Raw genomic sequence first — 18,555 nt, 5'->3', positions numbered from 1 at the left:
ACAGCTCAGAGCCTGGAAACTACTTCAAGATTCTGTGTCTCCCTCTCTACCACTTCCCAGCTCACACTCTCTCTCTCAAAAATTAACAAACATTAAAAAATTTTAAATAAAATCGTTGTAAAAGAATAGTTAATAAAGTTTCATTATACTGTTTAATATATAGTTAGAAGTTTTAAAAAAGTCACAAAAGTTTATAAAGAGAATGATCCCAATTTTAATTAAATTTTAAAATAGTAAATAGCCATATAAGACTGTAGAATTAATTAATCAAGAATAATAATAAATTCTCTCTGGGTGACAGGACAAGTGATTTTTCATTTTGGTTATATGAACTTTGAATTGTTTTCTATGAATCCACATATATTCAGTTAATGAGTAAATCCTGCATTCAATCTGTTATGACATTCATGTACAAGGATTCAAGCAAAATACCAAAGTAGACTCCGTAATACTCTTTTCATTCACAAAATATGAAGGAGTTTATGATAAAAACACCCGATTAATAATCGAATGTTTATTAAGGATCTAAATTAAACTTTAGAGTGGACTCTTAAATCTCTCTGCCCATTCCACATCTGTAAACCAGTAGTTACTATAAAACGCAAACCTTTGAAATTAATAACTCTCAGTATATTTTCATATATCTTGAAGACATTTCCAAGTAGTTTTATCAATACAAACCTCACTTACCTTCAGATTTTAATTTTGTAAGAACAAAAATCAGGTAGTTGTTAAAATCTGGATATTGATTGAGTTGTTCCAGTTTCTAGAACAAACAGTAGTTAAGGAAACTTCTCAATGTATCTAAGGAAGAAATTAAGCATTTTCAATCTAAAATCAGGAATCCCATTTGTGATATTTTAAAACTTGCATTTTCTTAGAAAGAATAAAATTTTCTTACTAAAACCATCAATACACTATTCCAAGAATGCACTAATGGTTATGTTAAATCTCTTTGGTGCTTTATGGCTGAAACATTAAACTTAATACTTTATATCAATTATATTCAATACAACATAAGCCAAGTTCTGAACAGGGTATATGCTCAACGTAGCAAAAAAAAAATTTCAAAAGAGAATGTTTTATTTGAACTTTAAAAACCTTAACCAGAAAGGTATTTACGTATAGAAATAATGACAAAAATGAAAAGCATCGCAAAGAAATGAAAACAGGTCTTTAAAGATCATTTACAGAACTTTATAAAATGGCTTTTCAACTTAGAAATCAAAAATGCTTTTACTAGACTCATTTACTAGACTCATTCTACTGAATATTAAATGCCACTTAAACACAAGTCTGTTATCAAATCTTATTATGTAAGGTCAGTATGAAATTACTGAAATGCAACAGTTCCACAATTGTGCCCCCTCCCCAAGATCTAACATTTCCAGTGACATAAATTTGCAAGTATTTCATTCTGTTGGCAGTCACCAGTGGCATGATACTCTATTATATCTTTCTTCATGCTCTCTTAACCTCTAATTTTTTTTTTAACACTAATTGTTTTCTTAGACAGTAATATTCAAATGTTTTTATTCAGCAGACCTAAATTTATTTTTAAATTAAATCCCTGATACAAACTCTAGGTACACTGTATTAGCTATTTATTACATACTAGAATACCCTCAATAGGTAGCGGTCAGATTAACTAGCAAAAGCATTCTCTACAAAATTTCCAAAGTCTACTTTCTTAGACCAAGAAAAAAACCAATGGTTTTTCTTTAGTCAATGGCAAAGACTAGCATACTTATGTGGTAATTTTTCATAAATATTTCCTGCTAAAATTTACTTGAGCTATCTATCCAAATTTACTTGAGCTTTCTATCCAAATTTTATTAATGGTCTTGCAAGAGGTAATTAGGCCTATACAAAAACAACAATGAAATAAATGCTTTCCTAAGGTCACAAAGGAACAAGATCATCCATCATTAGGCACTTAGAAAAGATAAAGCAATAGGTATTTTTAAATACTATTCGCTTACTGAAATTTAACTTGTTTCTTTTGCAGAAGGCATACTATGCTCCAGGCACCCAGAATAAACTATAAATTTGATGGTTAGCCTAAGCACAGTTCCAGGCATATAAAAGGTATTTAATAAATAAGTACCAAAACAGGAATCTATAGTGCTACAGAAAAAAATTACAAGGTGGTTATGGCCTTGGCTCCCTTAAGAAATAACTGTGTCATACAATATCCGTAATTAATTCAATAAATATCAACTTCTATCATTCCTACAGCTATAACAACACAAATTAAGACTGGGCCACCACAGGGTTTCAGATACAAGCACCCACACACCCCAAAACTCTACCCTTCCCTTGGTACTGGCATTATCCCCTTTGGTTTTAAATGAGCAGTATTATATTAACCAAGAAGCTACGTGCTTCCTCCTCTATTAAAGGTTTTAAGTTACAGCAATGCAGTACTTCGACACTTATTTAACAGAATTTCTCATGGAATTGTATATAATTTCATGTTTACAAGTGTTATTATGTTTAAGCCCTAAAGGGCTTACTTACCAAATTCTAGTTTTGCTGTTGACTAACAATAAAAATCAAGAGATTTTCTGCAAAAAAGCAGACTTAAATTGTTGAAAGAATTCACTTCTTTGGTCTCAACATAACAGGGATAAGGTTATTTATGACTGGGTGAGTAAATTTGTCTCCTTTATCGGATCCAATGATCCGATATTTATTTGCCCACAGTTCAGGGCACCATAGAAAACACAACAGAGGTTTTGCTGCTGCTTTTAACCTTTTCGGTCTCTAAAATCACAGCAACATGACCGCTACCCCGGCAAACTCCTTAAACATTGGGTACCTGAGCAGTCAACCTTTTGAGCCCAAGAGACTATTTCACTCGGGAGCCAGGAAGCCTGCAACAGGTGTGAGCACGAGCAGCCCTGGGGTGAGGCCTGGGACCCCCTACTTGTAGGTCTCCAGCACTTTTAGGGCAAGGGCCCTGAAAAAACCCCAGGCCCAATGCGGCGGCAGTTTAAACCCCGCGCCAGCTCCACCCCATTTCTGGTCGGACGCTCGGCCGGCGAGTCCCGTCTGGCACGCAGAGTACTCCACCCGGACTCTCGCTCGACCCGCTGCCCCCTCGGCGCGGGGCGCATTGTGTGGAGCCGGGGGGGCCGGGGTCCGCGCCGCACCCGGGCCTCGCCCGCCCGCGCCGCTCTCCGCCCCATGGGCAGGTCAGCGGTGGGCGGGCGGGGACGTGGCGGCCGGGCGGGCGCACATGTAGCGATCGCGGGCGGCGGCCGGGAGCCCCCGCCTCCCGCGGGCCGGAAGCCGGCGGCCGCGGCAACACCCCGGACCCGGGCTCGAGGGCCGCGTGCGCGAGGCGCCGGGCAAGAGCTGCGGCGGCGGACGGGCCTCTCACCGCGGGCGGGCAGGCGGACGGAGGGCGGAGGGATCCGGGGAGCGGGAGGAGGGGGAGGGGCGGCGGGAGCCACCCGGCCGCCGGGAGCGGGCCCCGCGCGGGGCGAGCTGCGCGGGCGTCGGCAAGGCCTCGGAAAGGATACTTGTTGCACGGTTCTCTGGATGGTGGTGTCTGGGGACTGGGACTCCTTCAGCAGCTGCAGGATTTGCTGAAGCCCTTGCTCGTCAGGTTTCCACTCATACTCCATCTTGGTTTGCTGCAAATAAAGCCAGACACAGGAAGAGACGGAGCAAATGTTACTCCCCGTGCACAGGCCCGAGGGCTTCCCGCGCCGAGCAACCCCCTTTTCCCCGCCAGAACGACCCCTCTGCTCCCCACACGCCTCGGACCTGCTTGGGGTGCCCCGAAAGAAGTCTCGGACGGCGAAACCCGGGGGAACTGATCCTAGCAGCTCGGCCGCCAACGTCTGCTGGTGCTGCTGCTGCTGCTGCCGCCGCGGCCGCCGAGCGCAAGGAGCCGACCAGACTGAGTCACCGCGAATTTGCAATCTGGCCCCTAGATCCGCTCACGGGAGCCCCCTGGGTCCTAGTGCCACGCATTTTTCTCCAACCCAACCTAACTAGAGTTCCGTACAGTTTATTACTGATTTAAGGACTAATCAGAAGTTGAGTCCTTATCAAAACCCCGGAGAAACACCTGAAGAGATCTGATATGGGGTATTAGTTATTGTAAGTTAACATGGTGAATAATAGAAAATGACTGAAATAGAGGGAAAAGCCTGGTAATTCCCCCGACAATTCAACAATACTTAGAAAAAATAAAAATGCTTACATTTCAACTCGATATAACTGGCACTAATATTTAGTCTAAAACATTAAAAATATATTGCAATCACAACCCACATCTTGATAAACACCAAATACTGCATTTACATTTGCACGTGATTGAAAAAAACTGCATTCTTTTATAAACTTAAACTTTTGAACTCTTAACTGAAATAAATTACATCTCAAATAACCACATTTCACAACTAAGGGCTTTGGTTGGGATGAAGGAAAAACAAGACAAGTAACGTAATTTTATAAGTGGATGGTGTTTAATTCTATTAAAGTGTTCTCACATACATTTTCTCATTTGGTTCTCTAGCCAACCTGGGGACGTATATTTGACCCCATGTGCCAATTAGGGATCAAAAAGGTCTGAGCAAAATTACCACAGTTAATTAGCAAAGACTGGGCAGAGTATAGGTTTCTTAAGCTACTAAGAGTTGCATTTGCTACAATCAGTTGAAACTATTATATCAGTGACACAGTTTCATTAAAACTAAATGCTTAGACATAAACAAAACTTAAGTATCAAGCATAAATTATTTGTAAAAATCAAACAGTATGCTGAAAGAGAATTTTTCATAAGGCTTTACTACTACATGATGGTTTGACAAATGAAATTAGTCCCTCCCTAGTAGGGGTTAAAATTACCTGACCTTACTGTAGGTCTCTAGTTAGCACTGTTTTTCTTTCCTTCTTCCTTTTTTTCCTTTCTTTTTAAAACTTTCCTCTCTCCTTCACCCTTATTTTCTGGTTAATATCCTGTAATGTGGCTTGCTCACCATCTCCTATGGACTTCCTAAATGACCCAATGCAAAAAACTGTTCTTACTTAAAACAAACCTCCCCCCCCCCACAACGATCATCTAAACATATCTATTAATATTATAATGTTTTTATTCCAGTCTTTATTCTGTGTGCTTGTATGTACTTTATATTTTATAATGGGATTGCTGTTTCTTGCCCAACTTCATATATTAAATATTTATTGAAAGTATTTTTTAAAAACATGATAGTACTCCCTTGTATTGCTGTGCCACAATTTTAATACACTTTCAAATACACATAACCTGTACAAATCATAGGCATACAACTAAATGGGAGTTTTTCAAACTGAAGACGCCTGTGTAACCAATGCTCACATCAAAATACATTATGATCATTACCAGTACCAAGGTTTCCATTGTACCCATCCCAAGTCATCCAAAGTAATTCCTATTATAATTTCTATCATACAGATCTCTCCTTCCCTCTTCTTTTTACTTCAGAAAACTTGTTAACAATTACAAAAATGACAAGAAATCAAACAATATGGTTGTACACATAAAGTTAGTTCAATCCTACCTCCAAGCTTCTGTCCACGACAGAATCAGTATTAAGTATGATATTAATCCTGCTACACCTTTCTGTATTCTCAAACATGCATATAGTTCTGGTTTTGTTTTTTAATTTTTTTTTTTTAACATTTATCTATTTTTGAGAGAGAAAGACAGAGTGACAGCAGGGGAGGAGCAGAGAGAGATGGGGACACAGAATCCGAAGTAGGCTCCAGGTTCCGAGCTGTCAGCACAGAGCTGGATGCAGGGCTCGAACTCACGGACTGGGAGATCATGACGTGAGCAGAAGTTGGAAGCTTAACCCACTGAGCCACCCAGGCGCTCCCATCATTCTGGTTTTGTTTTAAAAGCATACTACATACTACACTTTATTAATGCTACAACTTTTAAACACATAATATACCATCATTCCAGGCTATATATATATATATATATATATATATATATATATGTATTTAAGGCACTTTTTTAATAGATGCACATAGGTATTTAGAATGAATAGGTCATAATTTGTTCAACCCCTTCTTGATTGGCTTCCAGGATGCTGATGCTTTTTTTTTTTTTTTTTGAACACACAAAAAAACATTCTTGTATTAATGTCTCTACACAGTAGTGGCACCCCAGTGGGATTATTAGGCCAAAAGTATGCGCATTTAAAAATTTCTAACAGTTATTACCACATTACTTTCTAAAAACAGTTATGCAATTCACACTCACAAAGAATACGAATGTTTCCCACATCTCCACCAGCACATTCTTTTCATTTTTGTGAATCTAATGGGTGAAAACTTAATTGCTACTAATATTAGGGTAGGGGGCAGGGGAAAGTTAAAGGGAGGGAACCTAAAAATTTGGACTTCAGTTATAAATGGGAGCTGTAACCATGCACATCTCACCAGTGGAGGTGACATTTGGATAGCCTACTTAACTCCCTAGCTGCCCTTTTGAATAAAGTGAAGTCAGGGCCAATAGCAGCCAGGTTGGAAAGGCATCTTCATTACATCCATCCTGAGGATAAGAGCTCCCATAAGATCATTATCATGCTTCCATCTTTACTCCTGCACCCAAATAAGTAGAAGTCTTTTTCTTCTCAAACAGTTTAGTATTTAAAACATTTAATTTGATCCACCCATGAGGATGGGATAGGTATAATGAAGAGAAACTGTTCCCTCACAACGTACTCAAATTATTGGAAACAAGTATTTTGAACTTCTATACCACATTTTTCTTACTGTGGTAAAATAAACATGTAACATAAAATGTGGTGTTTTAACCATTTTAAGTATACAGTTTAATGGCGATAAGTACATTCTCATTGTTGTGCAACAATCACCACCTGTATCTGCAGAACTTACACATTTTAATAGCCATTAAAATTAGCAAGAGTCTGGGGCGCCTGGGTGGCTCGGTCGGTTGAGCGGCCGACTTCGGCTCAGGTCATGATCTCACGGTCCATGAGTTCGAGCCCCGCGTCAGGCTCTGTGCTGACAGCTCAGAGCCTGGAGCCTGTTTCAGATTCTGTGTCTCCCTCTCTCTCTGCCCCTCCCCCGTTCGTGCTCTGTCTCTCTCTGTCTCAAAAATAAATAAACGTTAAAATTAGCAAGAGTCTTCTGCTAGGGTAGCCAGAGGGATCACAGGGTTATTTAGGTAACATCTAAAGTACTTTAAGCTAACCAAGGACACCAGAATTCTGAGGCAGAAATCATTTATTTAAATAGTAAACTACATCTGTAATAAACAATATCAAGATGAACACTGGATTTTCCTGAAGTAATTACTATTCTATTTGCATGTTGAAGACTGGGATATGACTGTTTCAAAAAAGGGAAGTAATACTTCAAATGTTTCTCTTTTAGAGTATGCAAATCATGCTGATTAGTCCACAACATTCCATGGTGAAACCACCCTCCCCCACCAACCAAAGGCATTTCATTAGCCAAGACAGTTATCTGAACTAGCTAGACAGAAGATGGACCAGAATACAAAGTTACTAAGAATACTAAGTTACTGTAAGATACTATTTGGGGTCTTCAGAAAACCAAACAGTCCCAAACTGTTAAGAACTTAAATGTACATAAAAATTTTGAATTTGCAGGGCGCCTGGGTGGCTCAGTCAGTTGAGCATCCGACATCGGCTCAGGTCATGATCTTCTGGTCTTTGAGTTCGAGCCCTGCGTCGGGCTCTGTGCTGACAGCTCAGAGCCTGGAGCCTGTTTCCGATTCTGTGTCTCCCCCTCTCTCTGCCCCTCCACCACTCGTGCTCTGTCTCTCTCAAAAACTAAATAAACATAAAAGAATTTGCTAGAGTTGAGAATCATGCGAGGTAGAGACTGGTTGAAAAAAGTAATAATAAATCTAGTTTCTTCTCTGCTGGAGGGGCTGTAAACTATAGTTTAAAAAGCAGATGGGAAGTCTGGACTCAACCAACCTAAGTTTAAATCCTAGTTCTTCCATTTAGTAGCTGTAAAAACCTGGACAAGTTAATTAATCTCTCTGAGCTTTAGTTTGTCAACTCTAAAATGAGAATATATCAACTCTGTAATAGGACTGTATGTACCTGCCTGGCATATGGTATGATATGAAATATAGTAGTTTTAATTGTCACACAAAAGGTGTTCTACTGCCTGCAAGATAAAATCTAACTTCTTTTGAATGGATCTGGTTTCATAATCTGGTCCATCACCTCTACAGACAGCTTTATCTCTTATGACTTAACCTCAAACTTTACGCTCCACCAACACCAACTGAGCCTCTCATACCTCTGAGCCTTTGAATAGGGATTTCCTCACTGGAACGTCCTCTTTACATTTGGCCATTTGGCAAACTCCTTCTCATTCTTCAGAGCTATGCTCATCTATTCAATTTCTAAATATCTACTGAGCGTCTTCCTTGGCACTATGCTTGATACTGGATACTATTTCTCTTCCATGATATTATTCTAGGACCTCCCCACAAGACTTAAGTGGTTTTTTTCATTAGAGATCCAAAGTTTATAGCTATTTCCATTTCAGAGACTATCATATTATAATTATTTCCAGGGCTGTCTTAGCAATAGATCATGTGTTCCTTGAGAAGAGGGACAGTGTGTTTTTGCCCTCTTTGCCCAGAAGAGTCTGAGTCAATAAATATTTGTTGAACAAATACTATTGCTGTTGCCATTAATTCAACTGAATATTAAGGTGAGTAACTACCATGTGCTCAATGAGCAATGAAGATTCAAAAGTAAGTAAAATATTGTTCTTGCCCCCCCCCACCCCCACCCCACGCTCTCATTTAGTGAGAGAGACAGATGTGTGGTCTATGAATGAAGCATATGAATAAAGTACAATAGGAAGAGAGAGGAACACAAATATATTCGGCCAGGAAAGAGAAAAGCACTTTACCCCCCTTTGGTTCAGAGCTTTTTTTCCTTCTAATTTCAATTACATTCAAAAAAAAATTTACTGAGTAGCCAGATGTTTCCACCAACGTGATGAATTACTATGAATGTGGTAAATGTTAACATTGACATGATTTCCCAAAATAGTGAACAATTCCAAACAAAACAAGGTATACTCTTCCTTCAATAATACAAAAGTTTTATTCCCAGAAACCTCAATATTTAATTAAAATCCTGCAAAAAAATTCCACATGCATATGTAAAATTATATGAGGTTTTAGGCTGATATTTTTTTTCCCCTATGTGACTATGTAGTGGAGCATTCAAAAGTCGTTCAGGGTTTAAGACAATTCTTAATGATGAACATCTAAAATCTCTCTGCCCTACCCACTAAATACCAAAAGCACCTCCCAAATTCTAGGACCCCTCCCCCTCGCCCCACCGGACAGCACTATGGTAGACAAAGTACAGGGGCTGTGGGGACGTTAAGCTGAACCTCCTTGAGGAAGTGACTTTTTACCTGAGAATCTAACAGGAATTACCAAAAAGTAAAAATGAGAGGAGGGCAGGGGCTAGGAGGACCTCACAGACCAAGGTAAGAGTTGGAATTCATCCTGAAGCTAATAGAGAGCTTGTGAAGGGGGTTATAAATTAATAGATGACAAAACCAAATAAAAATATGGAAAATAATTACTCTTCCTAGGAAGCAGAAATGAGGAAGGAGAGGTTAATCTTCTGCTGTTCAGGATTGTTTATTTTCACAGTAAGCATAATATTTTCAGAACAAAAATAACTTATGTATAAAACCCATCAGACTGCTATGTGGGAAATCCCTGGAAGGGGCAGGAGCCACAGAAGACCTAGCTGTCCAATCTGCATTTAAAATGGAGTTCCAGGGGCGCCTGGGTGGCGCAGTCGGTTAAGCGTCCGACTTCAGCCAGCTCACGATCTCGCGCTCCGTGAGCTCGAGCCCCGCGTCAGGCTCTGGGCTGATGGCTCAGAGCCTGGAGCCTGTTTCCGATTCTGTGTCTCCCTCTCTCTCTGCCCCTCCCCCGTTCATGCTCTGTCTCTCTCTGTCCCAAAATAAATAAAAAACGTTGAAAAGAAAAATAAAAAAAAATAAATAAATAAAATGGAGTTCCAGTTTGTTAGGGGAAAGTCTGCCATATTTCACTACCAAAAATACTACTAAAAATCTGGCTAAATAGTAAAGGCATAAACACATCTATTATTTTGTCAATAATAGCAACAGCTAATGCTTTTGAGTACTAGGCAGTGTCCTAAGCACTTACATATGCCAACTAATTTATTCCTCAGAACTTTATCATGTATTAGTATTACCTATATTTTGCAGATCAGTAAATTGAGGCTCACAGAAGTTACTTGCCCAAGGTTACTTACATAATAAATGAATCCCTCATTCAAACCCAACTAATCTAGCTCTAGAGTCCAGTCTCTAAGCACCTGATATTACTATCTTTCTAAAAAAACCAATCAATTTCTGTAAACTAGGAAACCATAAATAGAACCATTTGTATTCTAAAAGAATGACAAGTATTTGATACCTTTGTAGTGAGGTAAAAGACAAAATTTTAAATCACATTTCACTGGGACGCCTGGGTTAATCAGTCTGTTAGGCATCTGACTCTTGGTTTTGGCTCAGGTCATGATCTCACAGCTCATGGGATCAAACCCTATGATGAGCTCCACAATGACAGCATGGAAACTGCTTGGGATTCTTTCTCCCTCCCTCTCTCCCTCTCCCCCACACTCTCTCACTCAAAACAAATTTAAAAAATCCTATTTCACTATTGTAAAATAAATAAAACAGTAAATATAGCAGTATGTATATTATGAACATATAATAAAAATGAGATATTTCAATAGCACTGAGTACATGAGTTCAAAACATCCTAAATCTAATCTTTAGAACATCCCTTTACAGGAACTAGTTGGCAAGTATTATCTTCATTTGACCAACAAATAAAACAAAATACAGCTTATTTGCTGAATGTGAATCAGATTTGTAGACTTCCAAAGAAAATGTCTCTTACACTGGCTTTTTACAAAAAGATGCTAGGATGAACAAGGAAGAAAAAAATCAGAGATAATCCAAAAGGCGAAAAAGATCCTCCTATTTCTTTTAAAGTTACTTAATAAACCTTTTATGAGAAATTGAATCAAAGCTCAGGTACGAAAGGAAAAAAGACAAAGTCTAAAGGCAGTCGATCAATAATAACTTAAAAAATGAAGCCATTTAATGTCAAAGAATCAAAATGTCAACAGGCTTGTTAAATTATAGCTACCAGTGAAACTAGAAAGTCCTTTAAGAGATTTATAAAGTAATCAGAGATTAAGCCTCAAGAAAGAAAAGCGGAAAAAGCAAAACCCAACTGTTCAGCCCAAGCTCAGATGGAAGGGTAGGGACCACAGCTTATGGACCCTCTGCTGTTACAAGGTGGAAGGCATTGAGCTGGTTTTAAATCATCCTTGATTGATTGATTAGGGTGAATGATCTAGTTTACCACTCTGAAGAATTATGCTAAGAAGGGAAAATTATATCGGGGCACCTGGTGGCTCAGTCGATTAAGTGTCCAACTTCGGCTCAGGTCATAATCTCATGGTTAGTGAGTTTGAGCCCCATGTCAGGCTCTGTGCTGACAGCTCAGAGCCTGGAGCCTGCTTCAGATTCTCTCTCTCTCTCTCTCTCTCTCTCTCTCTCTCTGCCCCTCCCCTGGTTGTGTTCTCTCTCTCTCTCTCTCTTAAAAATAAACCTGAAAAAAATCTTTAAAAAAAACAAGTTAAAATTATAATCCTCAAGCACAAAGTATTGTCATCTAAAAACTGAAAAGATTAATAAGAAATAACAAAAGACAATGGAAAATGGGCGCTAAGGAAAACTTAAATATATTCTTAGAGTGCTCTTTCAAGACCTTTATTCATTTTTTTAATGTTGATTTACATTTGAGAGAGAGAGTGAGGGAGCGCGCGCGTGCGCGCCCGCGCGCGCGCACATGCGCATGAGCAAGCGAGCACGTGCAAGTAGGGGAGGGGCAGAGAGAGAGAGAGGGAGGCACAGATTCTGAAGCAGGCTCCAGGCTCTGAGCTGTCAGCACAGAGCCCTACACGGGGCTCAAACCCATGAACCATGAGATCATGACCTGAGCCAAAGTTGAATGCTCAACCAACTGAGCCACCCAGGCGCCCCTCAAGAAGACCTTTAAAGACGACTAGACATCTGACTCAAATGCTAAAGTGTACAAATATTAAAAAAAAAAAAGTAGTATCACAGTAAGCAGGTGGTAATAAGGAAAACTTGATCCCAAAATCCAATCCAATCTACAACTAGGTACTTCCTATATACTTCTGCTCATTTAATATGCACAGCAGCACTATGAGGTAGATACTAACTCCATTTTATATTAACTGAGGTTGGGAGAGGTTAAATACTTGCCTGGCCAATATGTGGCAGATATAGGCACTCAAAACCAAATCTGTGTATTTTCAAAATCTGTACTGTGCCTAGCAATAACAGCAACCCTGTTATCATTTATGGAGCACTTCTATATGCCAGTTATTTACTAAGTGCCTTAAATGCATGATCTCATTTAATTTCATGAATAGGGACTATTATCATCTCCATTTTACAGAAGAAGAACAGGCTTAAATGAAGTGTTCGAGGTCACAGAGGTCACAATGGAACAAAGGCAGGACCCAAGCCCAGATGTACCTGACTCCAGAGCCTGTGCACTGAACCATGCTGTCTGTCGTATTATTCTCATTCTGCTACTTTCATGACCATGTGACTAACCATTAACACAATTCCTGGGTAGATTTCTCTTCTATTTTAAGCATCACCAAAATTCAACAACTCTCTTGATTAGTGTTTACTTTCTTCAGTGCAAGTGTGATAACTGCACCTTCCTTTTCAGGGTTTAAACTTTTCTTTCTTTCTTTCTTTCTTTCTTTCTTTCTTTCTTTCTTTCTTTCTTTCTTTCTTTCAAGTTTTATTTAATTAAGTAATCTCTACACCCAACATGGGGCTCGAGCTCATGATCCTGAGATCAAGAGTTGCATACTCTTCCAACTGAGCAAGCCAGGTGGCCCAGAAGGTTTAAACTTTTCATAAAAAAAAAAAAAAAGGTTTATTATTTTTGAGAGAGAGAGAGAGCGCACAAGCAGGGGAGGGGCAGAGAGAGAGAGAGAGAGGGAGACACAGAATCCGAAGCTGCCTCGAGGCTCTGAGCTGTCGGTGCAGAGCCCAACACGGGGCTTGAACTCAAAAACTGTGAGATCATGACCTGAGCCAAAGTTAGACATTTAACTGACTAAGCCACCCAGGTGCCCCTAAACTTTTTATTTTTAATCAAATAAAAGACTGATAGCAGTAATATTTCCCATATGCTTAACTTTTGGTCACATCATTTTCATCAGCTTAAAATAGGATGTTATAAATATAAGATATTGTATGTAAGCCTCGTGGTCACCACAGAGGAAAAATCTGCGATTATGAAAAAGGAATTAAAGCATACTACTACAAAAAGTCATTAGCTCACATAAGAAGATAGGAAGAAACAAAGACTCTACAAACCAGTCAAAAAACAATTATCAAAATGACAGCAATATGTCATTACCTATCAGTAATTACTTTAAATGGATTACATTCTCAAATCAAAAGACAAAAAAAAATGGGAGAATGTATTAAAAAAACAAGAGCCAACAGTATGCTGCACACAACAGATTTATTTTAGCTTTAAGAACACACACATACAGAGACTGAAGAGATAGAAAAAGGTGTTTCAAGCAAATGGTAACCAAAATAAAGCAGGGCAGCAGTACTTAGACACAATAGATTTTATTTCTTAATTTTTATTTTTTTAAGGTTTATTTCTTTATTTTGAGAGAGAGAGAAAAAGAGAGGGAGGGAGGCAGAGAATGAGAATCCCAAGCGGGCATCAGCAGAGCCCAATACAGGGCTCAAACTCCTGGAACCGTGGGATCATGACCTGAGCCGAAACCAAGAGTTGGATGCTTAACCGAATGAGCCACCTAGGCACCCCAACACAACAGATTTTTAACTAAAAATGCTCTAAACAAATAACTTCATTATGCTAATATAAAAAAGTCAATCAAGAGTTTATACATTAATTGTAAATATTTATGCATCCACTATCAAAGCACCTATATAATGTAAATATTAACAGAACTAAAAGGAGAAGTAAACAGCAATACAATAATAGTTGGGGATTGTAATATCCCACTCTCAACAATGGATAGATCATCCAGACAGAAAATCAATAAGGAAGCAGCGCACTTGAACAACACTATAAAGCAAATGGACCTAACAAACATTCCATCCAACAGAGGCAGAATACATATGCTTCTCAAGAGTACATATAACACTTTCTACAGTAGATCATATGTTAGACAATGAAACAGTTTCAATAAATTTGAAATAGAAATTATATCAGGTATCTTTTCTGATCACAATGGTGAAATTAGAAATCAGTAACAGGAAGAAAGATGGAAAATTCACAAGTACATGGAAATTAAACAACACACTTCTGAACAACCAATGGATCAAAGAAGCAAAAGAGAAATAAAAAATATCTTAAGACAAATGAAAAGGGAAATCCAACATACCAAACATTAGAAAATGTAGCAAAAGCAGTTCTAAAAGGAAAGTTTAGACATAGGCACATATATATATCAAGAAAAGAAATATACCAAACAACGTAACTTTACACTTGAAGGAACTACAAAGAGAAGAACAAAGTAGGACCAAAGTTAGAAAAAGGAAGGAAAGAATAATAAAGATTAGCGTAGAAATAAATGGAATACAGATTAAGAAAACAATAGAAAAGATCAATAGATCTTTTGATCAATAGATCAACAATAGAAAAGAGTTGATTCTATGGAAAGATAAAATTGACAAACCCTTAACTAGACCAAGAAAAAAAAGACAGGAACCAAATAAATAAAATTATAAATCAAAGAGGAGCTATTACAACTGATACTACAGAAATACAACAGATCATAAAAGACTACTATGAACAATTATATGCCAACAAATTGGACAACCTAGAAGAAATGGATAAATTCCTAGAAACATATAACCTACCAAAATTGAATCATGAAGAAAGAAAATCTGAAGAGACCAATAATAATAAGGAGCCTGAATCAAGTTAAATCCCAATAAAGAAAAGCTTAGGACCAGATGGTTTCACTAGTGAATTCTACCAAACATTTAAAGAAAAATTAACATCAATTCTTCTCAAACTCTTACAAAAAACTGAAGAGAGGGGAACACGTCCAAACTCATTTAATAAGGCATTTCTCTGATAGTGAAGTCACATAAGGACATTAGAAGAAAACTACAGGCCATTAATATAAATGCAAATATTCTCAATAAATCACTGGCACAATGAATTCAACAGCATATTAAAAAAATCATACACCTTGACCAAGTGGGTTTAGTCTCTGGGATGCAAGAACAATTCAACATACACAATCAATCAATGTGATATATTAATAGAATGAAAGATACAAATCATATGATTTCAAGAGACGTGGAGAAAACATTTAACAAAATTCTATTTCCATTCATGATAATTCTCAACGTATTTAGTATATAAGGAACATACCTCAACATACTAAAGACCATGTATGACAAACCCATAGGTAATATCACACTCAGTGGTGAAAGGCTGAAAACCTTCCCTCTAAAATGGGAACAAAATAATGGTGCCCATTCTCACCATTCCTATTCAACGAAGTACTGGAAGTCCTAGCCAAATCAATCAGGCAACAAAAAAGAAAAGGCATCCAAATCAGAGTGGAGGAAGTAAAACAGACATGTCTCTATTCACAGATGACATGACCTTATACAAAGAAAATCCTACAGACTCTATAAAAAAACTAATTTAGTAAAGTTGCAGGGTACAAAATGAACATACAAAAACCAGTTGCATTTCTATACAGTAACACTAAATTATGTGAAAGAAGAAATAATCCCATATACAACATCAAAAAGAATAAAATAATTGGAAATAAATTCAAACAAGGAGGTGAAAGATCTGTACACCAGAAAACTGTAAGACACTGATGAAAGAAATTAAAGAAGATACAAACAAATGGAAAGATATCCTATGTTCATGGGTAGGAAGGATTAATATTATTTAAATGTTATACTACCCAAAGTTATTCAGAGATAATGTAATCCCTATGAAGATTCTAATGGCATTTTTTTTACAGAAAAAGAAAAATGAATCCTAAAATTTATATGGAATCACGGAAGACTTTGAATAGCCAAAGCAATCCTAATAAAGAACAAAGCTAAAATTACCATATTTCCTGATTTCGAAGTACACTAAAAAGCTACAGCAATCAAAACAGTATGGAACTGGCATAAAAATGGACACACAGACTTATGGAACAGAATTGAGAGCCCAGAAACAAACTCATGCATGTACAGTCAACTAATATTTGACAAGGTGGTCAAGAATACTCAATGGGGCAAAGACAGTCTCTTCTCTTGTGATGGGAAAACTGGATATTTACATGCAAAAGAATGAAAGTGGACCCCTACTTTACACCACTCAAAAATTAACTCGAAAAGGATTAAACATAGACTTGAACAAAAAAAACTCCTAAAAAAAAAAAAAAAAAAAAAACCAGGGAAAAATCCCCTTGGCATTAGTCTTGGCAATGATTTCATGGGTATGACACCAAAAGCTCAAGCACCAAAAGCAAAAATAAACAGTGGGATTACATCAAACTGCACAGCTTCTGCACAGCAAAGGAGACCATCATCAAAATGAAAAGGCAACCTACAGAATGGGAGAAAGTTTTGCAAACCATGTATCTGATAAGGAGCTAATATCTAAAATATATAAGAAATTCCTACATCTCAACAGCAAAGAGCCCAAATAATTTGAAAAAAAAAAAAGGCGGGGGGGGGGGGGGCAAAGAACCTGAATAAACAGTTTTCCAAAGAAGATATTCAGATGGCCAACAGGTACTTGAAAAGATGCCCAACATCACTAATCATCAGACAAATGCAAACCAAAACCACAATAACATTAACACCTCAAAACTGTTAGGAAAGCAATTATCAAAAAGCATAGAGATAACAAGAGCTGGCAAGGATGTGGAGAAAAGGGAACTCATATTCTCATATTGATGGGAATGGAAAAACAGGATGGAGGCTCCTCAAAAACTTAAAAATAGAACTATCATATAATCTAGCAATTCCACTTCTGGGTATTTATCAGAAGGAAATAAAATCACTATGTCGAAGAGTTATCTGTGCCTTCATATTCACTGTAGCATTATTTACAATAGTCAAGACACGGAAATAAACTTGTGTCCATCAACAGATAAATGGATAAAGGAAATGTGATATATACTGGACCCTTGAACAACATGTTGGGTTTTAACTGTATGGGTCCACTTAGATGCAAAAATTTGTTTGATACAAGTACTGTATAAGTGTATTTTCTTAATAACATCTTCTTTTCTCTAGCTTACTTTATTGTAAGAATAAAGTATATAACACATGTAACATATAAAATATATGTGAATCAACTTTTTATGTTATCTGTAAGGCTTCTTGTCAACAGCAGGCAATTGATAACTAAGTTTTGAGGGAGTCAAAAATTATACGTGGATTTGCGAGTGCACAGTGGTCAGCACCACTAACCTCCATGCTACTCAAAGGTCAACTGTATATACACATTATGTTTGTGTGTGTGTATATATATATATCTATATATATAGATAGTATCACATATTTGAGAAATACAAAAATCCACCAAACTCACAGAAACAGAGAGCAAACTGGTGGTTACCAGAAGTAAAAGCAGGGAGGGGAAATGAGTGAAGATAGTCAAAGGATACAAACTTCCACTTCTAAGCTGATCAAGTTCCAGGATGTAATGTATACCATAATGATTACAGTTAATGATCCTGTATTATTATTATATGTGAAAGTTATTAAGAGAGTAAATCTTAAAAGCTCTCACCAAAATAGTATTAATAATAACAAAAATAAATTGTAGCCATATGAGATAATGGATATGTTAACTAACCTTACTGTGGTAATCATTTCATCTTACATACACAAACCATTATGTGTACATCTTAAATTTCTGCAATGTCATATGGCAATTTTATCTCAATAAAGCTAAAAAAATGTTTTTTAAGTTTATTTATTTGGAGAGAGAGAGAGAGTGAGTGAGTGTGTGAAAAGGGGAGAGACAGAGAGGGAGAGAAAACTCCAAGCAGGATCTGTGCTAACAGCGCAGAGCAGAACCTGATGTGGGGCTCAATCTCACAACTGTGAGATTATGACCTGAGCCAAAACCAAGAGTCAGACACATAAATGACTAAGATACCCAGATGCCCCTAAAAAAAATTTTTTTAAATAAATAAGTGAATTAAGAAATAAGAGTAAGAAATAAGTTTTACCACTGTTCCCCCACCCCCGAAAACAACTTTGGTTTGGAACGTAGGCCTTCCTATTCTTATTTCAATGTTTCTTCCACTCTAAACTGTTTCTTTAATTCATCGTTCACAAATATGTAAGTATAATTAAAAGAGTAGCTTGTTTTAAAATAACATTGCTTGG

At 37.6% G+C, this 18,555-nt stretch overlaps 1 protein-coding gene across 3 annotated transcripts in view; it reads right to left on the bottom strand.

Annotated features, from left to right (window-relative positions):
* Nucleotides 1–18,555, bottom strand: part of TNPO1 (transportin 1) — a 97,381-nt gene that overhangs the window by 53,856 nt on the left and 24,970 nt on the right. For 2 of the 3 annotated variants that reach the window (XM_043591801.1, XM_043591779.1), the window contains exons 2-3: nucleotides 3,528–3,641; nucleotides 691–766 (exon numbers count right to left, since the gene is read on the bottom strand). In XM_043591801.1, the coding sequence (XP_043447736.1) occupies nucleotides 691–766; nucleotides 3,528–3,632 (181 nt within the window). In that variant the 5' untranslated portion in view covers nucleotides 3,633–3,641. Of the gene's footprint in view, nucleotides 1–690; nucleotides 767–3,527; nucleotides 3,642–3,774; nucleotides 3,851–18,555 lie in introns of those variants that run through there. The other variant, XM_043591790.1, reaches the window with a different exon arrangement.

Source organism: Prionailurus bengalensis, chromosome A1 (genome assembly GCF_016509475.1).
Source record: "Prionailurus bengalensis isolate Pbe53 chromosome A1, Fcat_Pben_1.1_paternal_pri, whole genome shotgun sequence".
Lineage (NCBI taxonomy): Eukaryota > Metazoa > Chordata > Mammalia > Carnivora > Felidae > Prionailurus > Prionailurus bengalensis.
The sequence above is the reverse complement of the archived record's forward strand: the minus strand, read 5'-3'. Positions and strand labels throughout refer to the sequence as shown.